General features: G+C 44.5%; 1 protein-coding gene across 3 annotated transcripts in view; it reads right to left on the reverse strand.

Annotated features, from left to right (window-relative positions):
- The window catches only part of WSCD2 (WSC domain containing 2), a 1,541,956-nt gene that overhangs the window by 1,007,490 nt on the left and 519,479 nt on the right, over positions 1–14,987 (reverse strand). For all 3 annotated transcript variants that reach the window (XM_069619485.1, XM_069619486.1, XM_069619487.1), the window contains one exon: positions 1,984–2,982. In XM_069619485.1, coding sequence (XP_069475586.1) covers positions 1,984–2,392 — 409 coding nt within the window. In that variant the 5' untranslated portion in view covers positions 2,393–2,982. The remainder of the gene's footprint in view (positions 1–1,983; positions 2,983–14,987) is intronic.

Below are 14,987 nucleotides of genomic sequence, written 5' to 3' on the forward strand. Positions count from 1 at the left end.
GTTTGGGCTTGCATGGACGGAGCAGACATATCGCTCACAAAAAATAATACATTACACAGGAAATGAGAGACTAAGAACAGAGAGAAATCACAATAGATGGGAAAGCATATTGCATACAGTGAAAAAGAAGTCCAAAGCAAAACATTCACCATTTACAATGCTGTGGTCCTCAAACGTCTTTCCAGCCCAGCCAGCCATGCGGATGGAGCTGCATCAAAAGGGTTGGATGCCATGTCGCAAATGTAGGACCCAAAGAATATCCACTCATCAAAAAAATCCCAAAGTGCATCTGATTAAGAACACTGGGAACGGGTAAGGGCAGTGTGGGAGTTTACCAGTGGACTGGCGTCATTGGCAGAACAAGACAAACCCCTGGTAGCAGATAGAAACCTGCCAGGTCCCACTGACATATGGAGGGGTGTTTTACTCAGACATGACAACCCTTCTGTAAAATATTGCCCAGGGAGCAAAGCAGCGGTGGGATGAGATGTTGCACACAGCTAGAATATTTTATGGCAGCTTCTATGGCAGATGAATATGCCACATAATAGAAATAGTTCCAAAGGCTGAGCAGCATTGAGGAAGCATTGAGGAGGAGGGGCTGTTCAGAGTGGTGCACAGGGTAGGAGGAGACAACTCTATGAGGTGTACATTCCTAACTTGCCACCATGTTTCAAAGAACACCCCCATACGCAGTTGTCAATTGTCACAATATGACTAACCCACAGTCATACCCTCTAAATGGGCAACATGTTTCCACCACCTACAGTTCTTGAGTTGCGCACATCAGCATGTCTCTGATGCCAGGTCCGGACATGATAAATCATGCCAATACAGGTGTGTTTGATAACAGCGAACACCAGCCATGGACATCCAACCCGTGATATTCTATTTCAGTGTCCATAATCTCTGTCCTCTGTGTCAGCATCCCCCATCCTGGCACTGTCCTGGCATCGTTCCCCGGACCTCTTTGATGTCAGGCCTCAATGCCACTTTGACAGCACACAGACCCCATTGCTAATGTTGATGAGCAGCCCACCCCCTTCCTCCAGGGAAGAGTTGCAGAAGAAGAGCAGCTACCCATATACCCTCTAAAACCCATACACTCCACAACCTCCGAAGACCTTCATCCACATCCATTCTATTCTATTTTATTTCATTGTAATTTTATATCTAAATATCCTTATTATACTCATTTTAATAATATTTAACACACTTTGTTAAATAGATTTTACTACAGTTCAGTCCAGTTACAAAATCTGCATCTTTATGTAAACTCACTAATTACCAGACCCCCATACCCTTTAAAGTCTCCTTATGTGTTTGGGGTTTTGTTGTACGCCAAGACTAGGCCAACGATAAAGGTATCTTTGAATCGACCCCATGTACAAATCCTGTAAAAGCATGCCCACGTGGTTCTTTACTTGGCTAAAGGCTTGCCCATTATCAATACCCAAAACATCAGTTTCAAAGTGCAATGATTATTTAAGCCTGTTTCCGCACCAACATATATGTACGATTTCATGAAGTAGGAAGAAAAGCAATACGAAGATGAAAATCCTTTTTCGGCCCCCGGTAGTTCATGTGCTACAAAGAAGCAGCACACAACTTGTTCTGGGTATTGCAAGATATCTTGTTCAGTTCCCCCGGGAATCCAAACATTATGCTGAGGAATCCCACTGCACAGCTCTTGGTACCACCAGTGGTACAGGAGTTGTAATTTCCAGGACAAACATGTAGTATTTGTGAAATGTGTCATCCATATGCATACTACACACTCTGGCTCATCCACACCTGCAGCGTGGCAATTTCTTCTGCACCTCTGTACACTGATAGCTGATCACAAAATCACAAACATCCAACCCGAGCATTTGTCAACGCATCTGTTATAGAAGGCATGCAAGACGCCACAGATTCAAATTTGCCATCCAATAAAAAGACCTGGCCATTTCAAATTGGCCTACATCATTGTAGTAATCTTACCTCTTTCTTCTTCCTGTTCGCGAGTGTTTCTTCCTTTGAGTGCTCTTCTCCAGGCTCCACCGTAGTCCCCAACTTTGTTCATCTCTGGCTTTCCTTTAGAAGGACTCTTAAACCAAGGGCCATGCCTTCTTGGGAAAGTTGGAGACTCTGGCGTCTCTTTGAAGACCCTGCCAAGCTGAATGACCCCCATAGCGTGAACATGTGGGGCTTCACTGGTACCATCCAATAGATTTTGGTCATTCTCATGGACTATAAGCTGACCAGTGAAACCTGAGTGCAGGAAGACCAGGCTTCCAGCGGTCAAATAGAGAATTACCAATGTAAAAAAGCGAATTGGTTTCCTTCTAAAGTAACGTTGAAACTTTACAATTAGTTTGGCCATATCGTCCTCATAACCTGATTTTTCCATGCAAATCCTGATGTGAAAAAAAGCTATTAAATGAGTGTTTCACTTTCCAATTGTGTCTTTAAGTGGTCATAGGTTGATCAGTTCCATATCAAAATTCTAGGAAAAACAAATTGTATAACTTTATAAAATATTTTTTGAAAACATTGTCAGAATGGTGTGATTTGCAGGGGAATAAACTTTGATGATTGTGTGAAAAAAATGTCCAATTAAAACCCCTGTTTTGGTCAAAGCAAAACAAACTAGTGTTCACTAAATCAAAACAAAATATAGTTTAAAATGTAGTTCAGGCATTGATATGTATTTCCATGTTAATCTTCTTCTATAAAGGTTCCAAAAAGTAATCCCGGAGACTCCATGGATGTGGCGGTCATTGTAAGGGAGCAGTTTCCCAAAGGCTCTGATGCAAATTATTTTGTCAAGCCCCCTCTCCCTTGTCTATTTTTCAGTGCAAGTGAAGATGCTATTGCAAACATTTCTGTTCTTAAAAGAGAAAGACAAGTCTCTGTTTGCCTCCTAGTTCTAATCTGCTGAGTTGTTCGCTCTGTTAAATAAACCACCATTCATTCCTGCCCAGAACAAGGACGCTGCACCTGCAAGTCAAAGAAGAAAGGACAGCATTAGTTAGCGTTAGGGTGACATTGTGCAGGTGTGAGCATTAGCTTTACACCTTAATACTCAATGATGCATTGAATTCAGCAGAAGTCACATTTTACTTTGTATGTACTACATTAAATCATTTTACAGCCATGTGCTGTACTCTTTTGAAGCAGTACAGCTGGCAACATAACCATGATAATAGGTAAGTGAATGATTCCAAATGGCTAAATTCTGATTTAGGAAGCATCAGATTTCCAGAAAAAATCCACAGCATTGGTGCACCCTTACAAAACCACCCATTTCGTTTAACGTTGATTTGTTAATAACCTTGCAAACTGTTAGTTATCTTACTTTTGCCAGAAAAAAAGTGCACTATTAGGTACTTTTAAAATGTTTTCTAGAGTTCATGTGGATGGGGAGCATTCTGACCTTGTTATTAATTGAAAGGACCTGTGTGTGGGGAGAGAGACTTATGCTGGGGCATGAATGGACCACTAGGACATACGGTCATGCAAAGACTGATGTATGTGGTGTATACATCATAATCAACACGGTCCCAATACGGGTTTGGAGGTATTAACTCCAGGTGTTTTCCACCCTCCCGATTATTCGTTGCAAACCAAAAAGGAGGTGATACCTCCAACCTGTACATGGAGGCATTACCTCAAAATAAATGGAGGAAGTACCTCCAATGGAATTACCTCCTGAGACAATTCTTTCATTTCCCAATGAAGTCTTATGGCATTTGAAAATAGGGATTAACCTCAACTCTATGCAGGTGAAATTCCCAGTTGCTAGAAGTGGCAACTATACGTTTAGATGAAATACCATTACTAATACCTCTGACCTTGTAATGAGGCCCTATTTAACTTCAGAGGTCTGCCCAGTGGGGGCTCACCCACAACTGGCACAAGGATGATGCCCCCCCATAGTAACCCTACATGTTCCCTAAAGTTACCCAGACAAACTCCCCCAACATTTTAACTTGCTCTGTAATAACACACATTTAGTATTTGCATTTTCAAATCATCTAACACATTTCAATTCTGAATATTGGTGTGCCTTATGCCTTACACAGCAACTTACATGGGTGAAGGATGGTGAAGTAAATGCGCATACCTTCACTCATGTAAAGCTCTGCTAAAGGGATGAAAAAGACCATGGGTGATGTCAGGATGATTTGGGACACTGGAAATCTGGCACATGATTCTTCTTGAAGGAGTCTTTACCCCTCTATCTGCCTGTCTGTCTCATGCTGGGAGTGTGGTCAGAATGCTGACCCTGCCCTCTGCTTGATGCAATAATAGGCAGGAGGATGGGTGAAGGTTGTCTCCTGACCTCTGACACTCTTCCTCCAACCTGATAACATCTGAAGGAGGAGGTACATAGCCCGTTTTCAAGAAAGAACATCACTGATATGGTAATGTTGTGTATGCGTGTGCCTGTTTGCATGTGGGAGAGATATTTTGTTTTAAAGTGTACATGTTTGTAAGTGACTGAGTGTATCTGTGTGAGTGAATAGTTCTGGTGGGTGCCATTGCACAAGTTATATCAGCAAATAAATTGGACTAACAAACCACCCAACATTCTAGGACCTTAAACTTTACTAACAAATCTTTCAAGTACATTGTACAACTGCATTGGACAAGTGCGAAGTCCGAGGGGTTTTTCCATTAACCTAGCGCAATTGGACACAGTTTACCCTTGCCCAATTTTGTCTTGTAAATGGATGTGTGTATCTGCATGGGTGAGGTGTTTTAGTGGGTGATGTGTGAATCATTGAGACTGTCACCGCCTGTTTGAGTGTGTTAGTGAGTGTATGTGAGAAAGAGAGAGAGAGAGAGAGAGAGAGAGAGAGAGAGAGAGAGAGAGAGAGAGAGAGAGAGAGAGAGAGAGAGAGAGAGAGAATATAAAGGCTGGGGCTTGGCGGGTGCATTGATGCAGGGCAATACCAAGGTAAGTAAACTCGTCATGTTGGGCTACATGCAGAACACAGAGTCAGCAAGAACGTGTTTTCTTATTATGGGACGGCATTTTTTCTGGTCATCTATGATAAAGAAAGCTTGATAAGTATTTTTACATGGCTAGACTGGCATATTTCGCTGCAGCGAAGTCTAGCCATAATGCTTACTGTGGCATGGCATTTTATATTGGGCATCAATGATAAAGCAAAGAGGGTAAGTGTTATTACGTGCCTAGACTGGCCTACATTGGTGAAGCCTTTAGACTTTTTATTTTATTTTGGCATGAGATTTTTAAAGTCAAAGCCAGTATGACTATGTTCATACGAGGGGAGACTGGTATTATACGTAAAGCAAACATGAGTATGTTCTTACATGGGAATACTGCCATATATTGGTGTAGCATGCATGGAAGTGTAATGGCACCTCAAGTGTGAGAATGTTTTTTTTTTTTTTACTGGCATGTGTGGCATCATGAAAATAAATTGGGAACTGCTTCCGTTAAATGTTGGTGTCTTGCGTCTATTGGATTGTTCCAAGAGCTACTCTAAAATCTGATTGCAAGTTGTCTTGCTTTTTACCAAATTTTTCACAGAAAGTGTGCTGCATAATGCACCATTTTAACCCATTAATCAGAAAATGTTCTCAGGGGATATCCCTAAACCACCTTTGATTGTCCTGGCCTCCCTCACTGTGCTAGGTTGCTCTTGCATGTTTGTGGTAAATATTAAAACCCCTCCAATTAAATAATTCACCAGCCGCCACTGGGTAAGACCAATTACAAAGATGAGTCAGGTACCACCACAATGTCCTCATTATGGTAGTAATATCTCCTTGCCATTCAATTCCGTGCAGAACGGGATGACAAGGAGTAATTCCAGATCGGTTTGTGGAGTGGTAAAACAATACGTTCATTTATTAAACTGCCCTTTTTTGAGCATTTAGAAACAATAACAGCGCCGAGTACAGACAGTGTATTTTTGGATGGATGCCTTGGAGAAGGCTCTTGAGCATTTTGCCCTGGACTACACTATAAACTATGTATGCCCTCTATAAAAACTGAAACAATAAGACCAGACCATGGTTTCTTCTATCTGGGTTGTGATCCCCCACTTCGGCTGTGTCTATAATCGAAGATTGCATTACATTGCTGGATGTGAAATGAGGCAGGTGCAAATTGCATTGCACACATCCCAAGCAAATGTGATCCCACCTAGTATAAAGATTACTGGTGATAATACTGCAGAGCTCTCCAACGTCTTGCTGAGTGGCGATCTCCAGTTTCCACTCATACTGGCCGTAGAGCACAAGAATAGCCAAAACTATAATCGTTAAAAAAGCATGTCATGACAATTTTGAATAAAAAGTTTGATTTTATTATTTACAAGCTTCTCAAGTAATGGTGTTCTACATTATCTGTAGTTTCGGAAACCACACTTACTTCAAGTAAAATTAGGTTGTACAACCTACATATACATGTTTGTTTAGTTAGGCTATGGGGGATGTGGGGAGCATGGTGCGGGTAGGGGCCCAGAGGGAGTATTTGAGAGCATCCATTAAAAGAAATGAAACACACATCTGACTTACCACTTACATGTGGTAAAAGTAAGTGGGTCCCCAACCACATAGAACCCTTAATGCTATGGTAGCTCCAAGAACATCATTCCACAAACCAATGAACAGCTTGTAAGCGCCACAAACGCGGTGCCAATGTGATGAATCAAGTGGGATTAAATAGCTGGCACAGTTAGATTGCTCTCACAAAGGGATTCAACTGAGCCATGCAAAATGTTTATCACCTTAAGAGATAAGAAACAATCTAATGTGTTAGGGTTCATAGTCTTTTCATCAAAAGAAAGCATCGCAAAAGAAATCCATCGAAGTAAAAGCACCGAATGTAAATGCATCGAAATGCTATCTTTTACATTTAAAAGTACATATCCATCAAAACTTGCCCATCGAATATAGGAATGGACAAGTTTCGATGGATATGTACTTTTAAATGTAATAGAAAGCATTTTGATGCATTTATTTTTCACGTTAAAACGTTACATGGAGCTGTCCAGTGCTGAAATCTTCAAAGTATTTCGCACTGGTCAGCTTCATGTAACGTTTCAGTGTTTATTATTTTTTTAGGGGGGTTACCCCCAAACCCCTCCAATCCCCAAGTACACCCCACTTACCCTAACCCTAACCCAACCTTAACCCTATCCCTAACCCTAATCCAAATCCAACGAAATGTATTCAATGAAAGAGCATTTCGATGGAAATGGCTTTCAATGAATATAATTTGTTGGATATTAATTAGATGAATCTAATTTCGATGGATAGTGAGTGGGAGGAGGGGACATTCAAGCCCCCCCCTTATTCCCATGCTTCCCGAGTGGACCCAGTCATGCCTGCTCCAAGTCCAGGGCCCCGGACTTGGGGCACTCATGTGGGAACGCGTCAGGGAACCATCGCCCCTTTCGTACAAACACACCTATGATCACTACCACATCCTCATACCTTACATCATGAGGTTAAGTCAAGACTCTATTTTGTACCGCACAGACTCCATCTTGTAAATAAGCGAGAGGGTATTCAGATCTCACCCCAACCTGCAACCATCTTTGGAAGCACACAGTCAGTGTAGTGCTTCCCCCGCCACCTCCTCCGTGCCGTCCACATAACTGCGTGGTTCCCATGAGAAGGCTGGCGGCAGAAAAGCAACAAAATCTGCACTGTATTACTCGCCGTCTAAACTCCCTCTATTGATTCGAAGGCAGCTCGAGGGGAAGAGGCAAAGGCCAGGGCTATCTGTCTCCGTAAAAACCTGCCCCGCACCCTTTAGACCTGGGCCGCAGGCACCTAATCCCTGTGTACCTCAGGGCAGAGTCAACAACACAAGAGACTTTTAAGGTGATAAATGTATCTTCCCTTTCCAACCCAAGTGCGTGAACAAAGGCCCTTGTTTATTATTTATTCAGATTTGTAGAGTGCACATAGGCCGGGGCATCGTGGCGCTTGTTACAGACATATCTTAGTTGCACATACATGAGTAATACATAATTTACAGGAGCAGATATGACATTTGTACACATTTACAGTGCAGTATATTTACATAGGTTAGCGAGTGTCACATATTATTGTGCAAGGAAGGAGGTCTTACGTTTCCTACGAAAAATCGGGAGTAAGTTCTCCGCTCTAATGTCTGCAGGTAGAGCATTCCAGGACTTGGCAGCAATGTAGGGAAAGCTTAGGCCACCGGCTTTGGCTTTTTTGATGCGAGGGATATGGAGTAAGTTGGTGTATTGCGTCCTGGTGGGACGTGAGGAGGAGGGTTTGGAGATGGTCTCTGATAGGTAGGACAGAGCAGAAAGAGAGAGGCATTTGTGTGTGAGGGTGAGGATTTTTAGTGTGATCCGCTCTTTGACCGGGAGCCATTGGGCTGAGTGTATGGCCTGGGAGATATGCTCTCTTCTTGGGATGCTAAGAGCGTCCCGGAGAGCATTGTTCTGTGTGACTTGTAGTCTATTTAGCTTTTTTGCTGATGTGCCTGCTAGGAGGGCATTACAATAGTCCAGTATGGCTCCAATGGTTGCTCTGGCTAGGGCGTTTTTGCAAGGCATGTAAACCCGTTGATACCTTTAATGAGCCACTGAGCATAGCAGTGTAAATACATATACGTAGGTATTAGAAGCTTTTATGATAACCCGTTCTATTGAAACCAGAATGTGTATTGACTTATAACATTTAAATGCCAGCACGATTAACGTGCAGTCCCGTAATGAGTAAACAAGCCAGATACCTATTTAAATGCACACAATGCTACCTCGCTGTTAATGAAGCAGAATGCAAGTCTAGACATATCATTCGACAGAATCATGTGAATTGTTGATCAAACTTTATTCATGTTGTATTGATAGTGCGTCAGCCATCCCTTTCTTACCACCCCCACGACCCTGTGTTGTGAGATTGCCGAAAAGCATATGAAGTTTGAACAATGTTATAGAGTATTCCTTTCAAATACAGAATCAGCTAAGTGCACATGAAGCAGTAACTTGTTGTATGTAAATGTAAATGCCCCCCACCATTTCTTAAAGTGATGTGGAACCAAAGACCTCAGTAGGAGGGCCTTAACCCCATTCCAGTACACCCTGTCCAAATGCAGAGTCATGTTGTTTAGACACGCGATCAGAAAAGCCCTCGTAGAAAAGATATGTCCACAGATGTAATGTGTTTCCTGAAATCCATTCACAGTAACCATATACCCCTGCCTCCCCCTGTCAATAATGAAGAAATGCCCCAACCCGGTATTCAACTATGTTTATGTGTTTTTACATGAAAACGATACCCTTGGTAAGAGGCACGCAAGTGGTGTCCAATATCATAGAGTCATGCATTGTTTTTCCATGTTTAACTTATTGCCAAACGAAGTGATTGAATGTGTGACCGGATGGGAATGTGTGGCCACAAGGGCAAAATGTGACAGGATCAGGATGGGATGTATCCATTCATCAGAGGTTGGACAGATGAGCCTGGATGAACTCCTGACCCAGCACACCACATCATGATGTCAACTCACCACCCACCCATGGACCAATCAGCCACCGCCGACCATATAGCACCTATAGGTGCCTCCTCTTAGTAACCAATCCCAACTGTTCATGTGCGCCCTAGGCCTTCCCACAGCTCGATGATGATTTTTCTGTATAAAAGTAATTTGCAACATGTTTTCTGCAGAGCGCTCTCGGCATGAGCAGAGTAGATTCTGTTTGCCCTAATTTTAGATAAAGCCTTTGACATTACTCTCACTTGGTCTTGGTCTTATTCCCTCCTGGGATGTACCTTTATTGACTCTGGTGGTAGCTTCTCTGGCAGGCCTGCGGGGGCCCCTCCCCTTCATTGGTGACCCCGATGCAATTGCGTTCTTTCCCATCCTTCTGGCACGAGACACCCCCCTACTTTGACACTGAGCGCACTCCCTCAAGAGCTAGCCGCCAACAGCAACCAGTACACTTAGACGTGCGCACGCAGTAGGGCGAGCGGGTATGGGAACCCTCTTTACAAAACCCATACGTACCACTCGCCGGAGACGGGCGTGGTCTTTGAGCGAGGAGCAGTGCCCTGCCGATTGGGTCCAGAGGGTCTTGGATTAAGATGGAGACATGAGTATTAAGTGCGAGTGATACTAAAGGCGTGGGTGTGAGTCAGATTAGGAAGGGTTGAGGGTGCAAAGAAAATAATTTGGGTAGCACCGTAAGAGTGTAAAGATGAACTAGAGGGGAAGTGACAAGAGGTTCTGGAGTCCGGGGTCTTTTTCTATCTTTCCTACTACTCTCTTCCTATCGCAAATGGCCATTAGGATGGAAATGATGTAAAAGGGATAAGAAGTTGACAGGGATCCTATCTCCGTAGGGAGTAGAAAGCGACGCCGCATAGTGCTATCTCGACTAGTACAGGATATAGAGGTGTAACAAGTTGAAGTGAACAGGGAAAAATAAAAGAGATTAAGGGATGAGCAGGAAAACCCAGAGTATTAGGTAGAACTGCTTTTTCTGACTTTTTTCTTATTTCATTCTTTTCCTTGCCCTCCAAAGTGGGTGGATTGTGAAAGGGAGGGGAAGGGGTTAAAACTTGGTAATGCAACAAGGAAGTAGGTGTGACGAATGGGACATTGGGAACGGTGGGAAGTGTCATGTTTGTGTCTTATGTTTTTCGTTGTCTATGTAAACTATGTAAACGTTGAATGTCTATCCCGTATGTGAAATGATTATTTTTGGTGTACAATGTGCAATGCAGATTTGGTGATTCAAAAGGGGAATTGCTTGGTAGTCAGTGCAGTGTGAAAACACTAAAAGGTAATTGAACAGTTGAGAATTGTAACATAGAGTAAATTGAGTATACAAGCAACGAATAAATACACAGTAGGCCAACCAGGTAAGGTGTCGTACGAGTGAGGGACAATGGGCGCAGAAAAGCCCCTTGCTCATATTTGTAAGACACTACCATGCTGTGCTGACAAGATCAGAAAGTATCATGAGCAGTGGATTACAGAATTGAAGGGGGAGGGACTGCCCTAAGTATGGCCAGAAGGGGGGTCTTTTGATAAGGAAGTATTGGATATGGTCGCCACTTCTTTGTTCATTAAGTACAAGGGAAAGCAGTTCCATAATAGGAGGGAAATATTGGATCTGTGGCGCCTATTTGAGAAGGTGCCCCCAGGTAAAGGCAGTGTGCAAAGTGCATCTCCCCTGACAACAGCTGGCAATGCAGGGCCGCCCACTCAAGATGAAAAGAACATAGAGGTAACACGTGTTTATCCCTTGGTATCAAAACCAGAACCTGCTGAAGGGTACAGTAACCCTGTGTATGTAGCTCAGCCCACAGCCCCGCCTGTACACAAGCTATCTGCTACTGCGCCACCCCCATATGAGAGCCAAAGCATAACGCAACCTTTGGATAGCTGAATGGTCGATATCGGAAAATTAGCCCAAGATCTGGAATCGTGCCTTACAATGGCCCACACAGAACTGTCCCGCATAAGGGCGCTGGGGGAGGGAGGAGGGACATCTACCCCACGGGCGAACCAAGATGACACTCCCCCACTGAGTATAGGGACAGGGGAAGATGGATGGAAAAAGGGAGAGATCTTGTTCCGAATTAATGATACCCCAACACAAATAATTGAGATAAACACTGTAGAAAGCGGGCAGGAAGCAGAAGAGGGAGGGGCACTATCAGAGAGAGAGGAGGAGGACTGGAGTGACATAGAAGAGCAGGAAGAGGACAGAAGGTTGGGGATCGCTACTGGCGGTGCATTGGCCACAGAAGGGTTGTCGCCGTTAGAAGAATGGACAGGGAGGCTGAGAAACAGGACTGGGTGTATTGCGGTGGTCGGAAACAAAGGGAAGAAGGTGTGTACAAAGAAGGGGGGGGGGGGGTTACAGCTGCCTCTGATACACTGGGCGGCAGGGAGGCCAAATTACATACCCTGGGCCCAAATGGACAAAGCCAACCTGCTCAAACAGGTACCCCCACTCTATGGAGGCGCAGCAAGTGGATATACGCATTTGAAAAACACACGGCAGGGGTGCCCTTGGCAGTGGGGGCTGTTAAGAGCCTGCTTGTGCCTGCGGTGGGAGATCAGGCTAATAGGGTTTGGGCAAAGGCGAGGTTCCCCGGAATAACACTAGATTGTGACCGCCATGATGGGGCTTCATTTAACACAGTACGAGCGTGCGTGTGGGATGCGCTGAGGGAAACATTCCCAGACACCCCTGATTTACAGTCAGTGATGCAACGTACCATGAATGATGGGGAAGATGCTATGTCCTTCATCCTTCGGGTTCAGGACATGTGGAGAGCGGAAACGGGTACGGCCTGGGACCAATCCACGTCCCTGTTTTACTTCATTATTAAAAGAGGGCTCCCAAAGGAAGTGCAGAAGGCCCTTGATAAAATAGCTGGGATAGAAGCCAAGGGGTGGCCTGAAATTCAAAGTATTATAGTGCACCACTGCAAAAGGATCAAAGCGAAAGAGATATCACAGCGGCGGCTGGCACACAAAGCTAAATTAGTACAAAGTAACTTACTGAAGGTCAATGCAGCAGTAATCACCAGCGCGGCAGGAAGGGAGCGGGAGGAAGAAGACGGGCAGACGGGAATCCCAATGCAGATGGTGACCAACTGGAGAGGTAAAGGTCAGGAATCATGGGTGGAGGAGAATGGATATGAGGGGCAACAGTGGCAGTCGAGGGGTGGGCGAGGAAACAAAGGGTGATTTACAGGGTCCAGGGGAGGCAGTGCAGGGTAGGAAGGGCTGAGAGGAGGAATGCAAGGACAATGTTGGCAGTGCGGGAGGTGGGGCCATTTTATGCGAGAGTGTCGAAGTAGGCCAAGTAACTCCTACGCCAGCGGACATCCTCACCCAGGAAGCCCGTATGGGCTGCCGATGGGTAGTGGGAGGAGAGACGATCAGCCTGACCACTCGCACACTGGTGAACACCCCATGCCCCCGCAGAACTCACTTACAAACCCCCAGTGCCACAACCACACCACCCACATGCGCAATCAAACTGATGCCACTGCCGCCAATGGGGCCCCAGCAGCACCATGCAGAGGAACCGCCATAGTAACGGGGAATGTTTTTGATGTAGATGAACTCCCGTGGCACTTAGCATAGGACAGCCCACAGAGAGCGTTTGCATGTCCAGTACTATCGATAACCCACAATGCAGCAGAGGAACCACTCGTAGGGACAGCGATAGGAAACAATCAATTTATTTTCATGGTGGATTCGGGAGCGGAAAAATCATGCCTTAAAGAAGGAAGGTTTCCGCTTTTGAATCAGACTTTGAAGACGCAGGGGTTCTCTGGGGCGGTGGTCGAGGTTCCATACACGGAAGAACTAGACATAACAGTGGGAGGGAAAACTGTACGGGCCCCTCGCCTGTACTACGAAGAATCACCGATTAACTTGCTGAGAAGGGACCTTTTTAGTAAACTCAATATGTCCATCTCATTTATAGAGAGAGGGATAGTATGCTCCACACCCGGCATATGCACAATGCGGGCAATATATTGATACACACTCAAGCAGGCTTCCCGCAAACACGAGGCATACCTGTGAATCCTGACATGTTTATACAGGGGCTAAGAATATTAACATGAGTGGTGCCAGAACTAAAACACAGCAAATGGAGGGTGCCCTCCGAATTCATATTTCGCCCCGTGGCAGATCCAGAAATAGTGGCAGGGTCCATTGTGCCCCTGGACATACACGCCGTGCAAGTATCAGTGCACAGGATAGCAGTGATAGCCATGGACATGCAGGGGTGTCAGTGGAGGACACTACTGTGCATTGACACCAACATGGCCCTGTGAGACTTATCTGATGAAGAACTTTTTAGTGACACAGAAGACACAGGGGAAATAGTAATAGAAATAGCAATACCTTATGAAATAATGATCCAAAGGTGAGAAGCACAGGTACCCCTTGTAGACATGATCAGAGCCCCACCAGCGTATTTTGAAGAAGATATGTCTCTAGTGCCTCAACAGCTGTGGACAACAGGTCCACATGACGTAGGGCTGCTACACAAAGTAACACCAGTAAAGATTAAGCTCAAACCTGGAGCCATTTTACCCAGAGTAAAACAATGCCCTATATCCAGGGAAGCAGAGGAAGGAATAAAAGATACAATGTATGCACTAATAGTGAATGGCATAATAGTACCATCTAGCTCACCTTGTAACACCTGTATTTACCCGATTAAGAAAGCAAACGGAGGAGCATGGAGGATGATCCAATATTTACGCCCCCTCAATGATGTGGTACAGAAGGAGTTTCCTCTAGTTCCAAATCCTGCCTCCATATTATGCAGCATTCCAACAGAAGCCACCCACTTCACGGTGGTCGACTTGAAGAATGCATTCTTTTCGATACCACTCGATCGAGATTCGTGGTATTTGACAGCATTCACCCTAGGTATGAACACTGTCGGTTGCCCCAAGGATATTGTGAGAGCCCCAGCATTTTCAACATGATAGTACACGAAGACCTCAGGAACATATACACGGTGAGCCCAATAATTCAGTACGTAGACGATCTGTTGGTCTGCGGAAAGAATGAGAGCGAGTGCAGAAAAGACACAATCACCCTCATGACACACTTGGCCCAAAAGGGATACAAGGTAGATAAACATAAGTTGCAGTACTGCTTAACAGAAGTATTTTAGTCAGGCCAATTGATCTCAAGAGATGGTAAAAGAATCATACCAGACAGAGCAGCAGCAATAAAATCAGTTAAAGAGCCCAGCACAGTGAAGGAGATGCAGAAAATTCTCGGCATGTGTAATTACTGCCAGGCATGGATATTAGACTATGCGTCATACACAAAGCCCCTGTTACAGGCCCTTGAAGAGGCACAAAGGGAGAACACTAAACTGCAACGGACACAAGAAATACACACAGCTTTCAATACACTTAAAAAACTGATATCCACTGCACCAGTTCTTGCAACCCCAAATTACGAGCAGGAATTTTACCTTTTT

Source organism: Ambystoma mexicanum, chromosome 10, assembly GCF_040938575.1.
Source record: "Ambystoma mexicanum isolate Mex_15411 chromosome 10, UKY_AmexF1_1, whole genome shotgun sequence".
Taxonomy (NCBI): domain Eukaryota; kingdom Metazoa; phylum Chordata; class Amphibia; order Caudata; family Ambystomatidae; genus Ambystoma; species Ambystoma mexicanum.